Genomic DNA, 24,698 nt, shown 5'->3' with positions numbered 1-24,698 from the left:
TAATCTGGCTATATGGACACATTCTAAATTACAGTTTAGAGTTAAAGATTAATAAAAGGTTCTTGCCTATCAACCCAACATTTATTTTCATCCTCTGTATTTATTTGTAATATAAAGTCTGTCAAATCAGAGAGACTTGTTCCACAATTCATTTTTGAGAGGTATTTTTCAGTCGAGAGGGCTTCTTGTGAAGTTGCCCAGTTGGGCAGTCATTTCTTTTATGATTATTTTGAATATGCAATTCACAGAATCTATAAGCTTATCTTTGTAAGCAACAACAAAACTCTCTTTAAAAACACTCCTTAATATTTCTTTAAGTGCAATCTTCAAGTGTCAACCTATTTGTTAAGGTTTCCTTTGTCATAAGGGGTCAATTAAATAACCACATCATAAAGCATATCCTGCTCTATCCTTTGTTTTACTTGAAGGAACATTCATTTCTAGAAATAAAAATCATGCTCTATTGAAGAATACTAGAGACAAATTTACAGATTTACTCAGGTAATGAATCAAGTAAGAAGTGGGATCATTCTCTCATGGACTTCCATTGCTTTTTTTTAAAAAGGTGGCACTGCCCCCTGCTGGTCTTTAGAAAGAATGCAGGTTTAAGGCACCTCTTCATTGGCTTGACTTTTCAGACATGGAAGCGATGTGCCCTCTTCTTATTCAAAATCTGTGCCTCAGCTCAGGTAAACCACTCTTCTAAGTTAGGATGACGTGTGAGCCTGTAAGACATTGTTGAGGGCTTATTTCACCCACAATCATGCTCATTCAACACAAGTCTCCAAACAGATTTCATTACAAAAAGGATCCTTTTATTGGATTGGAATTGCTTCTATTTACATTAAAAACAAAGGTACCTTAAAAACATGAAGTCAAGTGTCCCTTCAAATTCGAGTAGAATTACAGTTATACATTGCACAACACCCAGCTCTGGAAAGACACACTCAGGGATTGGTCCCTTTGTCAGAGGAGCAGCAGAAATCCTGAAACCACATCAGGAGGAATCAGACGGAGAAAGAAAGACGAACGAGTGGAATCACAGTTTGTTCATATTGTAGAAAAATCTGTTTCCTCCTCATGTTATCACCACCGTACAGATTTTAAAATACAGCTTTTTTTTTTAATCTAACAGAGTCATCATCATTACTTTGATGATTCATGCCCCCACACCTCATTTAACAATTAAGTGTCATTAATTTAAAAAAACCTCCCACTGTGGGATCAAATGTTATTTGAACTCCGGAAGAAGTTTCACCTGCCGCTGCTCAGACACACTTTTTGCATCGTCATGATTTGTTGCAGAGCTGAGTCAGCATGATGGCACGATAACAAAGTTCATCATACTCTCATGGTGGTCTTTTGTTCTCTGAGAGAGATGATGTAAAATGCCCTACGGCTGTGTTTGGGGTTTGTAAATAGAAGAAACAAATGAAGCCTGACAAATACTTTCATTTAGCCACTTATCAAATGATCAGCAACAAAGACGACAGAGAATAGTGAAACGTCCATGAAAAAGAATAACATAACCGTTAGCTAGCTTTAAGATAAGCTCACAAATACTAATAGTTAGGAAGTTAAGTCTTCCATTCTTGCCACAGAATAAAAATGTAATAGCTGTAAACATGACCTTCTGTCTGGAACTAGCTTATGTGTCCTAAAATATGTCATTTAGACTACACAATTTAATTTAAAGTTCACTGAAGAGTGTTCCTATCATTTGTCTTTTAAGCTGCTGATCATTTGCGAAAGCTGCACCATTTTTAACAATTTGTTCCTTTTCATGATCTGTAACCCTTAAAAAGAAATTCAATATAAAACGTTTGAGCTTCTATGTGTGTGACATCAAGAAAATGGCTGCCTAAGGATAAGCCCCCCCCCCCTCTTAGAAGTAGTTCATATTGGGGGGAAAAACATGTTTGTTTTTCTTGTTTTTTACTGATCAAAGTTTAGTCCTTTTTGTTTTTCTGTTCATGAGTCAGACGGTCTCATCTTAGATCTGGCCTTTAGGGGTTTGTCTGCTTTCAGCGCCATCCTCCTAACACTGAGCAGATCTCTGCTCATTTCAGCTAAAACACCACTTGGCTCGGCCGGTCTTTTGATAGTAATCTGCCCTGGACAGACGAGGGTCTTGGCAGGACAACAGTGGTGTTTAAAGAATCCAAGAACAATGTGATGCTGATCTCTGTGGCTCACATCAACAGTCTGCAGCATCGCTTTTAAGGAAATGAGTTCGATGAAACACTGCCCGTCTTTGATGGAAGAAAGTGCTGCTGCACTCGTGGTGATGATGATGATGATGATGATGCATGATGATGCATGATGATAATGATAGTCAGCTTTGATATCACAGCACACTCAGAGCTGAATATCTTTAGGGCTGTGAACATGAGGATTTATGAGGAGGTGAAAGCGTCTCCATCTTCAGACTCTGTTTGCATTTGGGAATGACGTGTCACCTGATGAAGATAGTCGATGGTCAAGAGTTCGAGTTGAGGGGAAGGAACTGATCTAGAAACATTGGAATGCCATTTACTGTGTGTGTGTATATATATATATATATATATATTTAGATCCTGTTCCTTCTTGTGGCTTTAAGGAGGGACGGGATTAGAGGTTAGGTTGTTGAACATCTGTACGGTGGCCGGTCTTGAACAGTCAGATGTTCAATATCCAAAATGATTTTACATTACAGCTTTTTTCCATCTCAACCATCTCTGTCCCACACAATATAAACATGATCTTTTATGTGAGCTGTAACTGTGAAGGACTGCTTCATCATCACTGCTTCAGTTAAGATGGAGCTGTGATGGACTTCTATGATTTTGTTTTTGATGGAAAACAACATGAATCCTCAGCAAGGTGAAATCGCCTCTTCTGTGCCTTCGGATTGCTTTCTCCTGAATGGATGTTTAATGGTTTTGAGATCTAAATTCTTATTTTAAATATCCAGGGAGCTTCATCACCTTCGTCTCCTTGCTCAGCAGTGAAGACATTTTTAACCCACCGGGTTCAGATAAACGGACTTTAAGTTGAAGACCCAAACAGACACATAGTTTAGGACTCCAGGAGAAAAGAGCAGCAAATCAAAATGATTCATGTTAAAGCTGCATGGTTAAAGAGTGAACAGAGCAGTTTGATTTAAAGGCTCTTGTTTCTTTTACCTGGATGTTTTTTCAGGCTATAAATTCTTAGGTCTTTGCATGTGTCCATCCTTTGCATATTGGTAAGTCAAAAAGACCCTTCAGGTCATCCATTGTAAACGACACATTCCAAACGAGTTTCTCAGGCGATGAGGGCCTCTCCCTCCTCCACCCAGATGAGGTCCAGGACCTCGGCCTGACGCTGCTCCCGCTGGTGGATCCTCCGCAGGCGCAGGATGTAGAGCAGGATGGCGAGCACCACCACCAGGATGCAGAGCGAGAACAGGTGGTGGTTGTAGACGAAGGAGGATCGCAGCCAGCTGGGGTGGTTCTGCCGCAATGTTTCCTGCTGAAGGTCCCTAGAGATGACATGAACAGACACGCTGGCACATGTTTCATACAACAAATACTAATCCTTAGTGATTAACATAATTATAGTGTCAGCATGCTGTACATCCTGGTCAATAAACCATCTTTCAGTCTTTTCTTTGATGCTCAAATTTGGGTATTTTGAAACCTAAGCCCTTTTTTTGACATAACTTCAAGCCAAAACGAATGCAGAAAAAGACATTTTGTTTTAGTGAACTTGGTCTGACCTGTGTGTTTTTTAGCAGGGATGTTGTTGCAGTCATTACAGCCTTATTCATAGCTGCCAGCTAAACCGATCTACTAGAGCAATTCCAAACGTTTTTGTATCTCTTGTTGCAAATTATGAAAAAAAATTTAGCCAGGTTTTTAAAATAGCTAAATCATATCCTAAACGAGCTTTTTTTATATTCTAGAAATGTAACGATAGTTTGTTACGCTGCTTTATTGATTCTGTTCAACGATCTTTTTCACTTTACTCCCTCTGACTGATTTAGCATCATCTAAAATAAGCAGGGTGACTTTTTATTGATAGATGTTATCACATACAGTCTCTAACTTCTAATATATGAATAGTCTTAATATCCTAAATGTATGGAAGATATGTTTGAAAGTTATTCTGTCTCATAAACCAGTTTGATGTTTTCTGAAATTTCCCGAGCCTCATCGTGATACAGTGACAGTATGAACTGTCGATGTTTTCTGAGGTCATCATGTAGAAAGTAATAAAGATGAAGTGCGTATGTGTGTGTGTGTGTGTTGAAATGAAAAGCTACCTGAGAGGCAGGAAGCGGGTTTTGAACAGGATGGCTCCCAGAGTCCACTGGACCTCCTTGTCATAAACCAGCTGAGCTGTTTTCAGACTTGTGTAGTCGGTGGGGAAACGGAATCCGGAGTGTAGCACCTCGTACATCCAGGCTGACTTGAAGCACTGATACCTGAGGGAGCAGGAGCGCGCGGGGGAGGGGGGGGGGAGGAGGAATGATTACATTATTCATGAAATGTTTTGACTATAACTTCTGATCCCTGAAGGAGAGGAACGAGGTACAACACATATAGTATGGGATATCAGGCATACTTTATGTGCTGTACCGAGTGAATCCACTGACAGGGAACACATCTGGATTCTGTAAAGTGTACAAAGGGACAGAGACTATTGTGAACTCTAAGACCTGGGACTTCAGTCTAAGCTGAACCCCATTCAGGCAAGAAAAGCAGCAGCCAATCCGACCTATGAGCGCCATCTACAGAGCAGAAGTAGAACAGGCTTCTGCTATTTTGGCAGCTCCCACTGAGAAAAGATGACAAACTTTATTTAAAAAAATAAAATAAACTGCAACATGCTGTAACCATTACGCAACAATGGACAATATGTAGCAAGAAGTGTATGAGAGCTGACAACAGAGAGACTATTCAACTCTTAAAGGAGCATGTGCACAATTGTCCTGCATAGGAACAATAGTGTGAATCTGTAATATATTATGATGGAACAACAGTAATGTCTTCTCTTTATCAAGTTGATGAAAGCTTTCACTTGTATACTTTACTCTGTGCACTCTTTGATAACACTCTGCTGTGGACTGTACGTTCAGTATGAGAAGCAACAAGCATTCAAAGAAACAACAAATACAAACTCGACAACACATGACAGACGTGTAGTGACATGTTTGTCTGGTTCATGACTCTGGATCAGGATGAAGACGGACAAACTCACTTTAGTCTGCCCATGTCCGCCTGCTGAGAGAAAAGCTTGTTGTCAAGACGCTGTTTTAGAGTTGACCACTTGGTCGAGCAGTACTCCTGTTGAAAAACACGAGAATATTTATGAAAACATAGAATCTTTTGTTCTTTAAGCAAAGTAATGAATTGAGAGTTATGAAAAGTAAAAAAAATACCATAGCAGCTTGAGAGTACTTCTCACTGTCGTAGTGTCCCCCGAGCCTCAGCACGTCCTCTGTACAGTAAAAAAACTCAGAGAAACCGTAGAACTCACTGTTGCTGAAGTTGATCGGGGCCTATAAGAAAAAGCAGTAACAGTTGTTTTTTTTGTCTGAGCTATACATATAACAATACATTGTTATGATCACATTTACTGTGATATTAGGCCTTTTTTTTCATCGTAAGACAAACTTTGTGGTCTGCAGTTTTTATTCATCACAGTCTCTATCACTGCACTACTTTTTGCAGTCAGAGAAAAGGAATTCACATCTGCCTACATCCTTAAAAAATCATATGCAGGTCAACTATAAATAAAAAATTGTATCCTAAAAATATCCCACCTCTAGTGGTATCATTGTTTTCTTCTCTAATTGATTAAACAATGTAAACATCATCACATCTGGGGTTCTGGTGTGCATTTCTCTGCTCCATCATACAGCAAACTTCTAAATCTGCATCTCTCCTGGACTCTTGTTATCTACATGAAGGTGCATACTTGGTAGATGCCCCGTGGTGACATGGTGCCGTTGTGGAGGCCTAGAAAAGGTCGCACAGCCTCCTGACAGTGAGTCCAGTCTCCTTGACCCCTCAGGTACAGCGTGTGGTTGTCTCTCACAACCGTGTCTGACAGACCGGCTGGCAGACACGGGTCCAGGTATGGTTTGTCCTCACTCAGGCCCGTCTGCGCGGTCAGAAACCTGAAGAGACATCAAGTCACATCTGGGTGGTGCACCAGGAACGGAAGGTCTTCACTTACAGACAACATGTGGCCTCATTTTAGATAACACAATACTCAATAATAATAGATGTATCTTCTTCATACTGTTTGAACATCTTTCTTTGAGATTTTACTCCATATTCATTTTTGCCATAAACAAAAAGATAGCCGGCACTGACCAGCTTGTAAACTGGATTTTGTATCTGTGTACCACCTGGTTGGATTTACAGAAAGTGTGTGATGTTTTTGAAGGCAAAATGCTAAAAATGAAGCCATCAGTCATAAAGGAAGGTTTCCATTTAAGAAGTATTGTAATAATGATTTTGACATATTCCTCAGACTCATATTTGGGTTCTTTGCCCCCGTTAAGAAAAAACTCTTTATATCTAACAGTGAGTTAATTAGATGTCATGAGACAGACTCTTACTTAGAATAGTGTCCTACATTGAAGTCCTGATACTTTATTACGGAACGGGAGTGTAGCTTTGTTTTCTCTTAGTGTTTAATTTTATTCTTGAATAGAGGGAAGGTCCATCGTTCATGTCTTTTCAACAAGTACATGGATGAAAAAGACAAGAGTTGTAATAATATCAGAATATAAAATAAGTAGCTTGAACATACTGTATAAATGCATTTCAAAGAAAAGAGCAGAAACCTGTTCTTTGCCAGTGTGTTGTTGACCAGCTGGTCCTCGTAGCGCTGCCTGGCCATGTTTCCCCCGAAGCCGAGGAACGTGGTGACGTAGACTCTGTAAACGTGTTGTGTGTGTTCAACATCACAGCCCAGATTAAACTCTGCGAGAACACTCTTCCCCGCCTCCTCCTGAAACACAGAGACATCACATTACTGCAGAAGGGACCGGCTGTATAGACGAGGCCTAAGCCACAGGTACACAGGTTGTTGTTTTTTTAAATGTAGCTTAGTAAGTTTTATATTATTTATATATTATAGATATTTCTTAATCAATAGAATATAACCAGAATATACAGGGATGGGCTTTTTTTTTACACCACATGTTCAATCAAGAAAAGAGTTCGGCAGATTTAATCAGCATGAAAATAATAATTTTCTTCGACATGAATCCTCCAGACAACGATGCACTTCTTTACCTCTTGTGGTGAAATGAAGGTGATGGCACTCGGCACTTCATAAGCAATCTGCAGTGAAGCTCCCCCCATATCCATGATGCCCACCGTACGCCGCCTGCTGATTGGCTGCTGATTCTGAGAGCCAGTTGTCACCTCAACTGTGGCGTCCTCTGAAAAACATAAAAGGAATCATGTCCAGATGATGTTACTTTGAACTGGCAATGAAGATTATTTCACATGTAAAGAAAATACAAAACTACATTAAACAAACACGTGAAATGAGTCTGACATTAAACTTTGACACTAACCGTCATCCGCGTGATCAAAGCGGCCCAACACAAAGTTAATGCCAATCCATGCGTACACTCCTTCAGGGCGGAGAGGCGAGAGCAGCGTGTCATCATAGCCACAAAGAAACGAGCAGGAGTTAGAAATGTAACGTCAAATTAACGTGCCATCACAGGAAAACCTCATGCCCCCTCACCTTCTTGTTTCCCAGAGATGACCTCAGCGTGGGAACGTGAAAACAAGAAGTCAAACTCCAGGGGGACATCAGCGATCAAGTCCTCCAGGATGTCTGCCTGCTGGCTGCAAACGAAGCAAGAAGAAATATAACTTAGAAAACCATCTCTCCTTTGCATAGAAAATCAAATATAAAGCCTATCGCACATTTTATACTACCTTTACAACTTCCCAAGTATTCCATTCTTATGACTCAAAGTCCCGCTAAAGGTACTGGCACAAACTCATCACCTCACATGCTGTAGTGGTTACCTCTCAGGGAGAAGCCTCATGCCAGCTGTGCAGAGGATGTAGAGCGGCGTCTCTTTGTGTTTGGTCCTCGGGACGTGAGCAGCAGCGAAGCTGAGCAGAGGATGGAGGTAGTCGCTGGCCTGAGTTGGCGTTTTTGCCAGAGTGGAGATACCTGATCGAGAGACACACCAAAAACACCCATTTTGTTTGTAATCAAGAACAAAACAAAAGAGAGCAAGTTTAACACCCACTCAAATCTTGTTATCACTTATAATCACAGTGATGTCACTGCTGCTACACTGACTCTTTATGTAACAATGACAATAAATATTGGCAAACACCCAGCACTAGCTAACTGATGGGTTGGGCTCTAGATCAAAATTTCAAAAAAGTACAAATGAAAAACAAAAAAGTTTCTTCTTTTCAGAAACTAGTGCTCATGATTACAAAATCTGACTGATGATCATTTCAATTGGGTCGTCCACACAATCATTTCTGAAAACACTACATGAAAGCAGATTCTTCTCTGAGGGTAGATTTATTACGTCAAAGGGTTCAAAGTACGACGGGGGGTTAAACTGCTCACTGAACAAATGCAGAATCTGTAATCTAATCAGTTCTCTGAGGCCGAGATAAATCAAAGTCACACAGGCTGATTGGTCTGCTGATGTGACTCATTAATAATATAAATCAGAAATACAACTCATGCTAAACACAAACACCCAATACTGCAGATGAAGTGAGTAATGGGTACCATACAAGAACAGCATAAGAGTCCCTTTCTTTGTCTTGTATAAAACTTGTTATTTTAGAAATGCTTTCTATTATCTATATGAAACACACTGTCCTTCAATTTTCTTTTAGCCTGAGAGATGAACCACAATAACTAGTGATCGTCATGACTACACTGTGAAGTAACATACAAAAGCATAAGAGAAGATGCTTAACACAATCATGCTTTCATCATGTTGTTGATTCCTCCTTTCTAGATCCTTGCTTGTGTTTCACTTCCTCTCTGATTTAGGTCCCTTTGGTCTGCTAAATGAATTGCAGAATATATATGGACTTGGATCCTCAGCAAAGACACAAGACACGACCTTGTCTGTCTATGTTGTGTGTTTGTCTGTGTTGACTTCTCACACAGACAAAATTAACATCAGGATGTTTGAAATCAATCTTTAACCAGAGAGAACGGACGCACTTGAGAGTTTCATAAAAAACAATCGATACAAAGACATTAATGATGTAGTCAGCTCCTCTTCCTCACCAGGTTTGATCTTCTTGACGACAGGTTTGCGGTCGCGGTCCTTCATCTGTCTGATGTCCAGCAGGGTGTGAGGGTTCCCGTTGTGGGGGGGCCAGTAGTACACGAAGACCCGAGAACCGCTGCTGCCGCAGTCCACCACAATCCCATAATTCAGAGCCGGGTTGAGGATGTCAGTGGCCTCCATGGTCTCTGCAATGGAGAGGTACCTGCAGGAGAGCAAACCCAGGAAATTTATCGGACAAAACAACAACATAAAAACCCGAGAGATACTTTACTTTGCTGCAAAACACAACAATTCAAAACCCCTGCTTCCATCCCCCCAAAGCAATCCATAGATCCAGATCTCCAACCCCACCTCAACAACAAAAGAGAAAGTCAGTCGCTCAAATTATCACTTACAAATCCAATGTACATATGTGAACGCAGAGGTTTCATGCACCAATAACGACAGAAAAGAAGAAATATGATTAGTAATGAAATAAGAAAAGAAAGAAAAAAAAAGTCACTTTCCAGATGACTAGAAAATATGTTTGGTATAAATCAATACAGAATGATCATGGTATATACACATCCAAGTATATTTTGAAAACAGTGAATTTGAGTGTTTTATTTATCCATGGTGATATTCCTTTATCAGCAGGCTGAAGAGTGATGTAGTTATTTACTGGTTTAAATGTAAGAACCTAGAAACAGGAAACAAAACAGACGCTGTTGTAACGGAGTTGCAAACATCACTCTGTAGAGTTCCCTTAACTCACAGGAGTCACTTGTGTATCTCTGTCTGTCCTTGGATACTAAAGACAGCAGCTGCAGTCGGTCTCACAGAGTGAGTTCACATCACTTTGAGCCGCCTGGTTTCCAAAAACAAATATAAGATTATCAGCTGGCTGGGAACTTTCACCAAGAACTTTCCAGTTCAGCAAGAAATGTTTTCATTTTCACATAAAAGAGGGGATGTGGTTTCACAAACAGCCAATAGCAATAGCATGGAAAAAAAAAAATTCTACTTCTGTGTGCCTGTTTGAGGTTAATTTATGGTAAAATAAAATTAGGGGGGGGGGGGGAGATTGGTTTTCTTTCTAGACAGTCCCACTTCTCTACCTCCCCTTGGCTGTGTTAAGTTTAGTGTTTTTTTTAATCTTTAAAACTTTTAGATGTTAATCACAATTTATAAATATATTTGTGAAGAGAAAGATTGTTGCTATTGGTTACGATATGTTTGACGAAAGCTGATGTGCATGCACAAAAACATCCATTCATGTGGTGAAAATAAAGATTGATTCAAAGCTGTAAAAATCCTACAGAAAAAGTCACTCTTTCAGTTTCGAAAAAGACTGACTCAGATTGAATTAAGATCGATAAAAATAGCGTCAGACAATAAATTGTCAAATCTGTCACTCACTTATTTACACGGGACCCTGGCCGTCGCTGCGGGCCCCACAGCTGCCTCTGGTATGAAGCCAGGAGGAGGGCGGATGTGATGAAGAGCAGCAGCAGCAGCAGTCTCTGCCTGGAGACACAGCTCAGAGACAGCAGGGACACGCTGCAGTACCAGGAGGCCGGCAGGCAGGAGAAACTGATCCTGTGGAGGACAAACACAATCCTTTATCACCATTGTGTGTGAATCAATTTAATCAGGTAATAAAGTGTTATATGCACAAACCATGATGCGTAACACAAAGCTCCAAACCTCAGGGCTTATGAAAAATTCTCTCTTATCTAAGGATATTCAAAATGTTGATATTTTTGGATGACACATTTTTCTAAATGATACAATCTCCATTATTCTAATGAAAGATAGTATTTAGAAAGTAAAGCTCAAATAAATGGTAAAAATATCAGTACACTGCCAGTGTATTTGTGTAATTAAGACCGTGTGCGGGTGTTTGCTTGCTATACTTGATCATTGGAAACTATAAATGACACAACATTTTCTGTCTAGAGCTTTGATTTTTCCGTCGCTGTGTTTTTCAAAACAGGTCTCAATATCGTGTGATCGTTAACTAGTATCGTGCCCAAGTTCAGAATGCTAGTGTCATGACAACACGTCTCAGTTTGTTACCTTGCCATGTGTCCGCGTCAGAAACAGTACACGACGTCACAGTCGTCACCTCATGGTGCCAGTGGTCTGATAAGGATCCTCTCCAGGGTTGGGAATTGTCCTCTTAAAAATGAAGGGCAAACGTTAATTCTGTTTGACGGTGCTAAACAGGCTTTGAAGATTCCTCCACAGTTAAAACAGGTCAAAAGTTCAACAGAAACTTAGATTTTAGGAGGAGATCATTCTTTTTAAACGGGCTATGTTGTGACAGCCGGCTGGGGGGGGGGGGGGCACATTTAATTTTTTTGCAATCACAACTGACTGTGTATTGATGTGGTTCATCTCACCATTACGCTGTCCTGTTCTTATATGTGGCACCCTTTCCTCAAGACACATTTACATTTTTACATTTACATTTACATAGTTTTCTTGAGAAAATTCTACATAAAAAATGTCATACCGACAGTTCTTTGACAAGTTTGAAGCCTATACAGCACTTAGATCAAATTAAGTTGTTGTAAATCTGCTAGGCCACATTAACAAACTTTGACTTGACATCAAAACATTGGATTATACAAAGCATGAAACAAGTATGTTAATATGAAAAGCACAGTTTGTTTTATATTAAAACTCAATCCAGCACTTGGCTGTAACTTCCTTGCTGATTGCATGATGTACTTCACTAGTAGGTACATCATGTACAACAGCTAGTTATCTACCTGCACTAGTGATAACAGTATATCAAAGCCTGTCTGTTAGGTGTGACTTCACAATGTGTCCTATATGTCTGAAATCTTATATTATTTATAACCCTCAGCCCTTTGAATACAAGACATTGAAGGAGGAGTACATGGTTTATGTGCCGGTTATATAAGATGAAACTATTGCGTTTATATCAGAAAAACTGGCCAAATAGACTGAACAAACAGCCCACATAAATAAATAAAATCATTTTCCACTTCGGCTTCAGAGGTGGCTACTAATGTTAGCATCTGTTTCGTTATAACCCGGCTCAGAGTTCATCCATATGCTGTCACTCTCTGCGATACACTTACCTAAATATGCTTTTCTTCCGCCATGACTGGACAGTCAGTCGTTGAAAAAGTCGTCCCTTCAACATACACGATAATAAATACGTTTTCTTTTCTCACTTTACTCCACGAAGACTGTTTTGAAGAAGGAGATGAGCCGAAGAGGAGTCGTCTTCTTCTTCTTCTTCTTCTTCTTCTTCTTCGTCGTCGTCTTCTTCTTCTTCTTCTTCTGTGATTTATTGGCGGTTGGCAAACAGCTTGTAGGTGCATTACCGCCACCTTCTGGACTGGAGTGTGGACCGGAAGCTTTTCTTTCCTATGATTATTTGAATCTGTTTTTTCCTGAAATTATAAATAAAGCTATCCACCCAACATGGCCTGAGTTCAACTGTACACTTTTACCTCCAACTTGATTTGACAATGAATGATTACATGATAGCTGTCTCCTGTACATCACATTACTTAGGCTACACATACCGGTTAACCAATTATCTTTAATGTACTTTTCAGGTACATATCTACAAAAAACATTATTGTAATGTCTCCTTCCTGTTTGTTTCAGCTTGGTCCTCTTGTTACTCCCACTTTCCTTTGGATATTGTAACAATGCATTCCTTTATATTCCTTATTCCAATCCTCTTGCCATTTTTTCTTGGCTATTTATTTTTTGACTATGCCTTTGATTTGATCTTTACTGTCATATTTACTTCTGACTTTGTTGCTTCTTGATTTGCAAATCTATCTATCAGCTCATTCCCTTCAATCTCTATATGAGCTGGAATCCCAATACATATAAAATAAATAAAAAAGTTAAAGTTAAGTTACAAATACAATTACTATCAAATTCCATTCAAATATCTTTATTTATCCGTTAGGAACTTCAGTTGTGTAAAAAAAAAAGTTGTGAAAAAAAACATTACTATTGTTCCTTCATGTTAGCTCTGGAAATTGTTTTTGTGATTTCTGAAATATTGTGATCTCCTGGACGGTCTGTGGAGGTACTTTTCAGTGTCTGATGGACTGATATATAACGTCCTATAGGTGCTCAATTGACTTTTGGTTGGGGGAATGAGAGGGCCAGTCAATGGCATCAATGCCTTTGTCATCCAGAAACTGCCTAACCGGCAGGCGGTCAAAGGCCTCTCCTGAGGGGATTCACGGCTAAACCCTCTGGAGGTGTCGTGGGCCTATCAGCAAAACACTAAGGAAGGAGGGCGCCCACTTGACAACCCACAGGATGCCAACAGGAACTTGAGTGTCCCACAAAGTCCTCGCAGAATGATGGACTGACCAGATACAGGTAGGTGTGTGAGGCTCAAAGGAGTCAGACACACAGTCAAACGATAATAGGCAGTCCTAAACAAACAAACAAACAGTCTTGCTGTTGCCTCTTCATTGCAGCTGTTGTCACTTTCATTTTCACAAAAGCAGGTGAAATTGATTCACAATCACTTCACAATCAAATGTGCTTCCCAAATGGACAGATCGATATCCCTGAAGTTTAACTGACTTGGTGTTATTCTGTGATTGTTTAGTTTTCCTTTATTTTGAAGCAGTCTATTTGATTATATAGCCCTCTGCTAAACTTTAAAGACAAAGATTTTACTTTGATCACATTCACTTTTTATTCTGTGTGAGGAAGATTTAGAAACTGGTCACTTATCTTTTCTTTGTGTTTATGTAGCGTGGTAAATATGCACCATAATGTTTCACTGTTTTTCTAATTATAATTCAAAATGATCTGGTAAGTGTGTGTGTTAGCTTTGAGAGGACTTTGGGAGAACATGATGTATTTTATTTTTTTGTCTGCAGCCTCACCTTCCTTTGTTTACTTCTTATTTGGTAATTTCTTCATTTTGACCCCCCCCCTCTGACCTTTTGTATGATTTCCTGTGGGAGAGATGGGTCTCAATTTTTTTGACTATGTTTTTATTTATATCCATCCTTTAATGTACAGAATTATTTTTTTTTAAATGCAAAAATTGCAAAAAATGTAGCTTATATTGAATACATTTTTTATTTTGGGATTTTTTTTCTATTCGCAGATGTACATGTACGACACAATCTCAATTGTTCTTTTTTGCGAGAGTACAACGCTTTATTGCAAATCACTGAAGTATATTTAAAAGACAGGAGTAAAATACTACTTAACATAATTGACAAATTAGAATAGACTAATAATTGAAAAAAAATGAATTATTTTAAACCTTGTTGCATTTATTATTATTGTAGTAGGCCTACTTTTATTAGATTACAGCAATGTTACAAGTACATTTCTGTGCTAAATAAACAGTTTTTCTCTTATCTTAAGGGAGTTTTAGCAAATACCAAAATTGTTCACACTAGACTAGATAATTATGAGTGTCCCATTATGTAATAAAAGGCTTATTTGTCTAATTTAAACTCCCAGTAAGTCTTAGAATAAACTGGGTGAGTAGCTCTTAAAAATGTAGTAAAACAGATAAGAGATAAGTCATATATTTGACCTGATATTAAAACATATTTAGGCCTAAATATTCTTTATATAGCACGAATTCATTGGGAGGGCCTGTTTATAGCACTTCCCGACATTACATGTGACACCCATAGACTGTAAATGTGACACCCCGATGTTACGAAATCGTCAACGCCTACTGGTGTTAAACCCCGCCCCATTTAGTGATCGATTTGACCTATCATAGGAACTGACTGTGATTGACAGCAAGACTGTCGAATCAAATTACAGGTTTAGTCTGACTCACTCAAAATCTCATTAGCGTCCCACACATGCCTTCATTCCAGTTCCCGGGAGTCTCCACAGCTGCCTTCTGCGCTTAGACTGCAGCCCGCCAAGACTGCAGCCCGCCAAGACTTCCTCTGGCTGGCTGTGGGAAACACATCAGCAGCCGGGTTTCAACAGACTCGGCGGACGTAACTCGTTTTGTCTTGAATTGAAGCGGACGGATTCGTGTCCCGGCGAACGTCCATGGAAGCACCGGGCGTCGACAGCCGGGTCCCAGGCACTGCAGCCGGGGCAGAGTTGCGATGGTTGGGCGGCAGGCTCCTGGACGCCAACGTAACAGGGGGGTTTGTGGGGTCTCTTTCATCGAGAAAGGCAGGAGAACAGGACTATAACCTGGTGTTGCATCGAGTATCCACAGAGACATCGCCCTTTGCAGAGACAGACGTAGACTATGAAGGGCTTCCTCAGGAAGTCGCGACCAGCACACACATGCTGGCGGGGTCCGTGGCTGGAATCATGGAGCACTGCCTTATGTACCCCATCGACTGTGTCAAGGTATCAAAGGCTCACAACACACTGCTTGTTTTGTCTGCGTCCTGTATGTTTCATAGTAAACGCACACACTGGTCGCATCAAACATAAGTGATTGTAGGTAGGCCCGAATACAAGCCTGAGCTCGATTTATGTCTGGCGACAAGCTAATGTCAGCTAACAGGGTAACCTTGCTAACAGAGGTCAGTTAACTAATCAAACATTGTTAGAACAGTAAATTACACATCAAAACTTCACGATGTAATCCACGAGAAGGTGTAGACGCTTAGTCTGAGTGTAGTTTTCATGCAGGTAGTGTTTGTTTTGATAAACTGTTTGGTTTGACAGCTGTGTCTCCTCTGCTTAGCTTGCTGGCTACACATTAGCATTGTTAGGATGATTCAATAATCAAGATATCCATGAAACTGACATGACTTTCTCCTCAACTTTATTAACTTTACGATTATTTTGGGTACCAATACACTGTAAATTGCGTAGTTGCCATCGCTAAGATTGTTAAAATGTTCATTATTATTATTATTATTATTTTTTAATTATTATTATTATTATTTTTTTTTAAACTACGTGTTTTTAAAAGATAATCTATATATATAACATATAATTTGATACCTACACTTTTATACCCCGCACATATCTTTAACCAAGGAAACAACATGGGCAAAATGTCGTATTGGTGCAGTTTCGACAGTGTGCAGTACTTTGCCTTCAACTTTTGTTCATGGAAAATAAGAAATCACACAATATTGGGTGCATTGGACTAATCTTTTTGTTGATTTTTACAATAACTTATTGAAGTTGATGTCCCTGTCATTGAGTATCAGCCTTGTACTCTAGTTATATGGTTATGTTTTGGTTATAAGCCATAGTTGTAGTTATTTGGACTGGAGTGATAGCAGTCAGAGGAGGTCATAGCAATAGTTCATTGTGAAGAAATCCCTTGAAAAGTAGTGGATGATTAACACAAATGGGTTATCAGTCAATAAACCAACGGTCGACAGTCTTTCTTCATGCATGTACTACATGTACTGTAAAGGATTATGCAACTGGCTAACTTTACGATTTGGCCAACGTAACACATATTTAATCATCAACCTTACTTATCGCCTATTTTGTCTTTTAACCCAGTAAGGTCAACTCATTGTCATGTTAAATATGACAATGAGATATGCTCACACATACAAGGAATTTGACTTCAATTAAATGTGCTCTCAATGTTCAAAGTTATACATTTAAATGACCGGTAATAGTTAAAAGACGATGTTAGCTACTCTGTACATCCATTGCGTTAAAAATGTTGGTCCAACCCCTTTATGAAGTTCTATGAGTGACGCAGAGATCGAAAAGACACATGGCAGTGCCACTTAGAGAACATGTTAATAATCCTATGTTCTTCTTAAAGGACTGATTGGACTGATTCATCATCACTGGTACCAACAGATTCCAGTCCTCCACACACATTGCTTTTACAACAGAAATGAACAGAAAGTTCAGATGTACACACAGGTAGTAGTAAAAAACAAACAGTAATGCAGATGAGAACATCCTGGAAAAAGTCAGCGGGAAGGTTTTGCTTATTTCCTTTAAGTCTGTTCATTACTTCCTGTTGAACAGCATTATTGTTGTGAGCACTGATTGTTGTAAGCATCACACGATGGAGATTAGCAGAAAAGCAGGTTTAACAATGTGAGCTTTAAGTCTGAAACTGCATCTCAGGTTCTCTTTACTAAACCAGGAAATGTTTACTGATGCTGAGTATGAGCTGATACAGCTTCTTACTAACTCCTGACTCATTTAAACTTATGAATCTGAGCACAGTACGTTTCCAAATGATGCAGCTATGAGCTCCATAACAAAATATCCACACCATGATTATTTACCAAAAGTCATAGGATTGGTTATTCACTTCACTGAATAAGAATTACATTTAACTTTTGTAAACGATCAACCAGTTTAAAGCGGTTTGACAGACTCACTGCCAAATGCAAATTAGCCTCTGAAGTACACAACTGGTCATTCTGGGACACTGGCTCTCTTGATCCGGTTCGTATGAGAAGATAAAGAACCAACAGCGCTCTGTGGCTTCCCCGACCAGATTCAAATAAAACAAAGCTTTTGTTCTGAACAAATTCCTTGATGATTAGCTCTTCCAGTTCATTGCATATTTTGGCAGAAAGTTTCAGTGCTTATCAGCCCCTTGTTCACAATAGCTGTTTTCATAGCTGAGTCAAACAGCAGATAGTCTCTCTATTCTTTTAATGTCTGACCATTTTTGGTTTACCTCACAAAGACAAAACATGTGCACGAGTTCATCTGCAATTTTTGAATTCATTCTGTTTTTACGCACCTGTCGCACAGGTATTATTTTTTCTCGAGCTTTGGTCATTTTTTGATGCCAACTATCATTCAAATACAAAGTGTTAAATTTTGACCTCCTTACTTTGCACACAAGTTGTTTACCAAATAACATTTTACATGTTAAAAAGTCCTTAGCTGCAGCTACCACAGATAACTGTTGATATGTTTAAGGGTGAAGCACTGATTAATGCTGCTTTAAAATAGCCCCATCTCTTTCCCATAAACTTACACAAATATGCCTGTCAGACTTGAACCCACCGTGGGTTACTAGACACCTTCAATTTGAGTGACCATTTCCTGGTAGCAAGAATTTCCGCATGAGGGAGGGTTCAGGCAGGAAATTCAGTTATTGCTTAATATATAAAGTTTAAGGATTTCGCCATCTTGGTCTGGAGCTTTGGAATTTTTTTGATACTCTTGTTTCTGCGTAGTTATGAGTCATGCACTAAAAAGCCACAGTGTAAATAGTTCAGCTTTTCTGAGCATGTTATTCGTGGTTTGAGGTTGGCAGCTTGAATTCAATTTCAGTTTGAGTTTGGCCATCCAAGTCTTGCTGTTTTATTCCATTCATTAGAGCCTGATTGTTTTTAGACAGTTTGAGGCGTTGTAGATTTCAAAGAGGAAAACAATCATTAATTACAGATAAGGCAACGGATACAGTGAATTTGTAAGCTGGATTGAAAATGTATTTTCTAAATGTACCTAAAAGACTCTTCAGAGTAAATACCTTAAATTATGAAGAATGATATATTGTATCAATGCTGCTGCAGAAAGTTCTTGTTGTTGAGCATTGTAAGTTGTTGAGGCTCAGTTCGCCCTGCTGTACAAAGGAAGTGATGACATAATTGATGTGATTTTGCATTGTGTGTTCTGTAAAAGACGTTTTTCGTAGAAGAAAACATACATGGGCCTACGTTGGGCCACGTCTGTTAGTAGATGTTGAATTTGAGTCAGGACAGAAACTTCTGTAGTGTGAAGTTCCAAGAGATTGATTTGAAAAGGCAACTCGTTTTATTGATGTGTGCAACAGTCCATTTTATGTTTAAAAATGATAATATCCTGTGGCTAAATTTGAATTTTGAATGAACACACATTGGTGTTTACTTTAGAAATTCTACTTCAATTTTAAGAAATATTTTTCTCTGTAAAACAATCGACTTCCCCACTTCAACCAATGTGATCATTTGATTTCTTTTGAGTGTATTCTGAACGTTTACATCATGACCTTTGATGTTTAACTGCATGTTTTTACAATGCTGGGAAAAATCTTTGCAGTTCAATAGGATACCTATTTACCTAATACTAAAAGAATTCCCTGTTTCTGTAAATTACTGAAAAATAAAAAAATAACTACTAATATCTATCAATGTGTCCTTCCCTTTGTTTCCCACTTAACCCAGACTCGAATGCAGAGCCTGCACCCCGAGCACGGAGCACGCTACAGGAACGTGATGGACGCCCTGCGGCAGATTGTGCGGACTGAGGGTTTGTTGCGGCCAATCAGAGGTGTGAATGTTCTGGCGGTGGGGGCAGGACCTGCCCACGCTCTTTACTTTGCCTCCTATGAGAAGATCAAGTTTTCACTCAGTGATGCCATTCACCCTGGAGCCAATAGCCACTTCGCTAATGGTAAGATGTCTACCGACAGAAAACGTTATTTCCATTCAAGATGCTGAGATCGAGTAGGGCTGCAACTAATTATTTTAATGATCGATTATTTTTTCGATTATCAACAGGTTGTTGCTTTTAAAATGATAAATATTAATTTAAACAAAATTATGAACTAAATATTTATAGGCTTTGCTACATCAAATAACTGACAAGAAATACTCCACTCACCTGTCTGAGTGTGATGTAAATGGCTCGGCGCCACAGTGAGTGACTGAATAATCCATGACTCAATGAATCAACAAATCCACTGATGTTGCATCCCTAAAGTCAACCTCCTTACTTTGAAAAAGGAAACGACAACATCAGGTAGCTAAGGCACAAATATTTAAAGATGGTTTGATTTTTTTCAAAGTCAGTGATTAAAGTACGGGATGGAAGTGTTTTTGCTACTCCTGCCTCCTAAAGGGCACATGCTTTACATTAATGTCAGTTTGGTAACAATCAAGGATGTCTTTGAAACCGTAGCTTGATCTTCTCGTGGTCAGGCCGTTAACTTCCTCTTGAATGTTTCCTCTGTTCTGCAGGAGTGGCGGGCTGCATGGCTACAGTGCTGCACGATGCAGTAATGAACCCAGCTGAAGGTAAACCCTCACCTGACTCTCACGCACTCTTGTCCTTCACTTTCAGCAAAGTGAAGCCCTGCTGTTTAGTATATAAGCTCTAATTAAAGGCCATAGTAGAAAAGCCTCTCTGATGGTGTAATTCCACCATCAGGACACTAGATGGAGCTAAAGACTCAGCACTGTTACTGATGATGACCAGATGAAAACTGCAACAAACCACTCTGTCTTTGAGTGAGAAACATGTCATGTGTATTCATGAATGGAAGTTCATTTTCGATAAATAATTATATTCATTGTGATGGAAGCTGTGACGGATGATTGAAATAGAGGGAAACATGAGGAGGGAATTCTCTCCATGAGCTCCGTTGGTACTAGTGGTTAACTGACCAAAAGTCCCCGGCCCACATTTCAGCTTTTTATGCCATCATTTGTTTTAAGCTGTGAGTGACTCAACACAATGAGGGAGTGAAGCTGTTATACAAGTGGCCTGGTGCTCATTTCTAGGTTTCCCAGGATGCTTGTCTTATTTCAGTTTTTCTCACCCCCCCCCCCTACAGTTGTGAAACAGCGAATGCAGATGTTCAACTCCCCGTACCGTGGTGTCCTCGACTGCATGGGATCCTTGATGAGGCAGGAAGGCTCAGCAGCTTTCTACCGAAGCTACACCACCCAGCTGACCATGAACGTGCCCTTCCAGGCGCTTCACTTCATGACCTACGAGTACCTCCAGGAGCTTCTCAATCCCCACAGACAGTACAACCCTTCCTCCCACGTGGTGTCAGGCGCCCTGGCCGGAGCTGTGGCCGCCGCCGCCACCACTCCGCTAGATGTCTGCAAGACCCTTCTTAACACACAGGAGGCTCAGGCCATACACGTGGTCCAGGCTGACGCAGCATCGGCAGCTGGAGCAGTGGGAGCAGCCACCGCCTCAGCACCTGGAAGCCGCCACATCTCTGGGCTGGGCGAGGCTTTTCGGACTGTGTACAGGATGGGTGGCACGCCGGCGTTCTTCAAGGGCGTCCAGGCCCGTATCATCTACCAGATGCCCTCCACCGCCATCAGCTGGTCTGTCTACGAGTTTTTTAAATACATCATCACCAAGCGACAGCACGAGAGAAGGCTGCGTGGAGACCGCGATGGAGACAAATAAAAATTCTGTTTTGGTAAAAGCAACAGAAAGGTCAACGCTCCGTAGAGGTAGCTGTTATCAGTTTTGATTTCTGAACGTCTAAAAGGTTGAAAAGCTCGATGATTTTAGATTCTCTGAGCTAAAAGTCAAAGCTTATTGTTTACTTAGATCGGCCAAGCTAGCTGTGATCTAGTTCATAACAGGTGAAGACAAGATGACTGTTATGAGGACGCTTGTCTTATTGACTTAAGTACAAGATGTGGAGTTCAATCTTCGCTATAGAACAGGCCTTGAAATCAACAACAGGAAGTCCTGCTTTCCCAAACTCACCCCATTACATCCTCACGCTTTATCTATATTTCATTTTAGTGTTCAACTTGACAAGCTTCTTTTATTAGCTTTCAAAAAGCATTTTATTTATGGACTATGAACTCTGTAAATTTGAATTTGGCAATTTGAACAAAAAAAAAATACTCTGCATCCCCCAGTCACCTACCAAGCAGTTTCTTAGAGTTAAAACCTTTTATTTATTTTTGCACTGAAGGACATAAACAGCTAGCAGTCGCTCTGATGGGAAAACGCTACAAAATCCATAAAGCTCAAAGTCAGCACTTTGACCTCAATGTAACTATCCAGTGTGTTTGAACAAGAACAAAAATGTCCTCATATTCAAGTGCTCAAGAACTGCTCTGTAAAGTGATTTAACCCTCCCCACCCCTTCACTGCACATGTTGCACTTCTGAAAAGTATTACTACAAGTATACCTCCTGACCACAGGGGGGCGCACAGCTTCACAAGCAAATTAACTTGAGGTTCTAGAAACTAATATATCATATCCATTTGACTACTTGAGCTGGTTAACAGTAACTTTTTACTCAGAGGAGACTGAAAAAAATGTTGAAGGGAGTTTATTCTAAATGGAATTAGTTACATGAATTTACCCAAATTCCGCTGATGTGGGCAAGACGGCCTGTGATTTATTAATATCCTTTACATTAATTCATTTTGGATTGACTACATTTAAGTTTTCAAGCCTTGAGTGGAACAGCTGTATGAGTGTGTGTGTGTGTGTGTGTGTGTGTGTGTGTGTGTACGTGTACGTACGTGTGTGTGTTTGTGTGTCATCCAGTGACTGGATGAGTGGAAATTCAGCTTCATAGAGCTCAGCAGCGACTCTGACCAGAACTGATGTTAACACAGCATGTCGCCAGGAAACACTGCCCACCATAATAGTGCAAGCACGTCATGGAACCCCTCATCTTCCTTTACAACGAACACTTCATACAGGTACGAGCAGCTGTGGGGCTCTGCCGCACAAAATTTAGAGATACACTTTCTGGCTGTTTTTAGTTCTAAGGAAAACTAGATGAAATGAAACTTATCTGGAAATTGAAGTGAATGATGTATTGTTTATGGTTGAATAAAAATCATACCAGCTGCATTTCATCTTTCACTACAATATTCCATTCGTATTTGTCAGTGTACAGTGAGTCACAAAAGACATGAAAAAATATTAACCTTAATTTATTTCATAAAAACCCCCCCCCAAAAAACCTTTATATTAATGACAGGGCAATACATTGATTTAACCAATCATCTCAAATTCCTGTTTCCAATGTTTGTAAGTCTGTGTAGACGGGTGAGGCAGCAGCAGCATGGCTGACTGTAGTAAAGTATGTGTCATGCACAGGTGGAGGTAGACAGTGTCTCTGGTGTAACTCAGCCATCTTCTTTGTGCTGTCCTTCAAAGGGAAATGACATCATAATATAGTTTGTTTCAATTATCTGACTTTTGTCATGATTGGCCCCAGACAACAGTAAGATTTGTTCCCAGGACAGTATGAATGAGTGTGATGAGGATTTTTCAGAACTAAGACATATCTGAATGATGCTACAGATTTCTGGTCAGAGCCGTCAGAGTTTCTTATCTTTACTGATTTGATTGCTTAGATCGTAAAATAGATTTTTGTTCTGATAAAAGGTACACATTAAAAACAATATGCCACAAAAGAGACTGCATCTGAAACTGTCTGCGCTGCAAGACAAGAAGCAAATCCTCCTTTAAACTGGACATATATATTTCGTAAAGAAACATGTTTTAATGCAAGGACCTTGCTTTCTTTCATGTGTATAAGTTCAGTTTCAGAAGCAGAATCTTTTATCACAGATGCAATGAAACAGTAATCTCTACACAACGTCTTATTTAGTTTTATTTTCTGTTTTAAAACCGCACAGCATCCTAGCACTTAAAATTCAAACTGATTTTTCTTTGTTTGGACAAAAATCATCAAGTACAGAGAACAGAATCACTTCTACACATGCCTTCAGTAAGCCGCCATACATTCAACGCACATGTGAGAGCCTCACATAGAGAAGTTATATTGTGTTTGCAAGCCATAGAAGAGTGTACATAAGAAATGTATATGAAAACTATATCTATAAATATGGAAAAATATAGAGAAGCCCAAACTGTATAACCAGCTGAATTTTGAGCGAACCTGTAACCTTAAGATATACAAAACTTCAGAAGTTCTTGTAAGGCTGAGTTTTAAATTCAGCATTTTATAGAAGTACATAAATCCTCATGAGGAAGGTGACGGCAAAGGAAAACAAGAATAATATTATATTCAGACAGACAGCGTGTGTGTGAGGAAATAATGAGATGGTATATAAAAAAATGAATCTAGGAGTGTTCCTCATGTGAAGCCAAGTTTTCTGATTGGGAAACCAAAGACTGAGAGCAATAGAGAGAGAGAAACTTTAGAGGGAGTGGTGGTTTGTCAGATGACGACACTAATGTGAAATTCTTGAACACTGAGAGTGAGACCTGTATTTTGTGAATTGTAAATAAATTTCGCTAAGGCAGCTACCTCGCAGAAGCAGGGTCTTCTCTTGGTGCTGGCTCTCGAAGCGCTCAGAGAAATTCAACTTGTCTACTTGTTTTATTTTTCTTCTCTCTTGACTGCATGAGACGACATCTCACCCGATACTGATGTACAGATTGACTCTTTATTTCCACAAAGTTTTATTCAAACTGACTGAAGTCCAACTCATTGAGGATGATTTAATTTTGAAATTGTGAATCCTTTGGGTGAAATCTGAAAATCGTATCTGCCTTGCGAAGCCTTCGTATATATGTTTATTCTGCCTCTAAAGACACAAAGTCTTTGTGGTGAAATCCTCTGGTAACTAGAAGACTACTCCTCTGCAGAGTACAGAGTTTATGAGAGCACAGAAATGACAATGCTAGTATTAAAAAGAATGATGGTGATGCTCACAATTACAAGAAGTCTCAATTTTGTATCGGCTCACATCTGAGAAAATACCAAATGAAAAGAAACATTTTTTTATGCTCGTCATC

General features: G+C 39.6%; 3 protein-coding genes across 4 annotated transcripts in view; 2 read left to right on the top strand and 1 right to left on the bottom strand.

The window, feature by feature from the left end:
• The window catches only part of LOC132983098 (CREB3 regulatory factor-like), a 60,959-nt gene extending 36,694 nt beyond the window's left edge, over positions 1-24,265 (top strand). For both annotated transcript variants that reach the window (XM_061049352.1, XM_061049348.1), the window contains one exon: positions 23,478-24,265. The gene's annotated coding sequence lies outside the window, so the exon portion shown is untranslated. The remainder of the gene's footprint in view (positions 1-23,477) is intronic.
• On the bottom strand, positions 804-12,565 carry LOC132983081 (ectonucleoside triphosphate diphosphohydrolase 7-like). Its single transcript, XM_061049326.1, has 14 exons — positions 12,370-12,565; positions 11,336-11,437; positions 10,676-10,855; positions 9,274-9,479; positions 8,028-8,178; positions 7,738-7,841; positions 7,562-7,621; positions 7,275-7,423; positions 6,821-6,987; positions 5,944-6,145; positions 5,405-5,524; positions 5,224-5,309; positions 4,286-4,447; positions 804-3,502 (listed from the first exon to the last, which is right to left on the bottom strand). Exons 2-14 carry the CDS (start codon positions 11,341-11,343, stop codon positions 3,286-3,288), a joined length of 1,812 nt encoding a protein of 603 aa, XP_060905309.1. The 5' UTR covers positions 11,344-11,437; positions 12,370-12,565; the 3' UTR covers positions 804-3,285.
• Positions 15,285-22,783, top strand: LOC132983115 (mitoferrin-2-like). Its single transcript, XM_061049361.1, has 4 exons — positions 15,285-15,622; positions 19,375-19,603; positions 20,170-20,226; positions 20,766-22,783. The coding sequence occupies exons 1-4, from the start codon at positions 15,311-15,313 to the stop codon at positions 21,356-21,358; spliced, it is 1,191 nt and encodes a 396-aa protein (XP_060905344.1). The 5' UTR covers positions 15,285-15,310; the 3' UTR covers positions 21,359-22,783.
• Positions 24,266-24,698: the final 433 nt, after the last annotated feature.

Source organism: Labrus mixtus, chromosome 2 (genome assembly GCF_963584025.1).
Source record: "Labrus mixtus chromosome 2, fLabMix1.1, whole genome shotgun sequence".
Lineage (NCBI taxonomy): Eukaryota > Metazoa > Chordata > Actinopteri > Labriformes > Labridae > Labrus > Labrus mixtus.
Note: the sequence above shows the minus strand (reverse complement) of the source record. Positions and strands in the feature narration are given on the sequence as shown.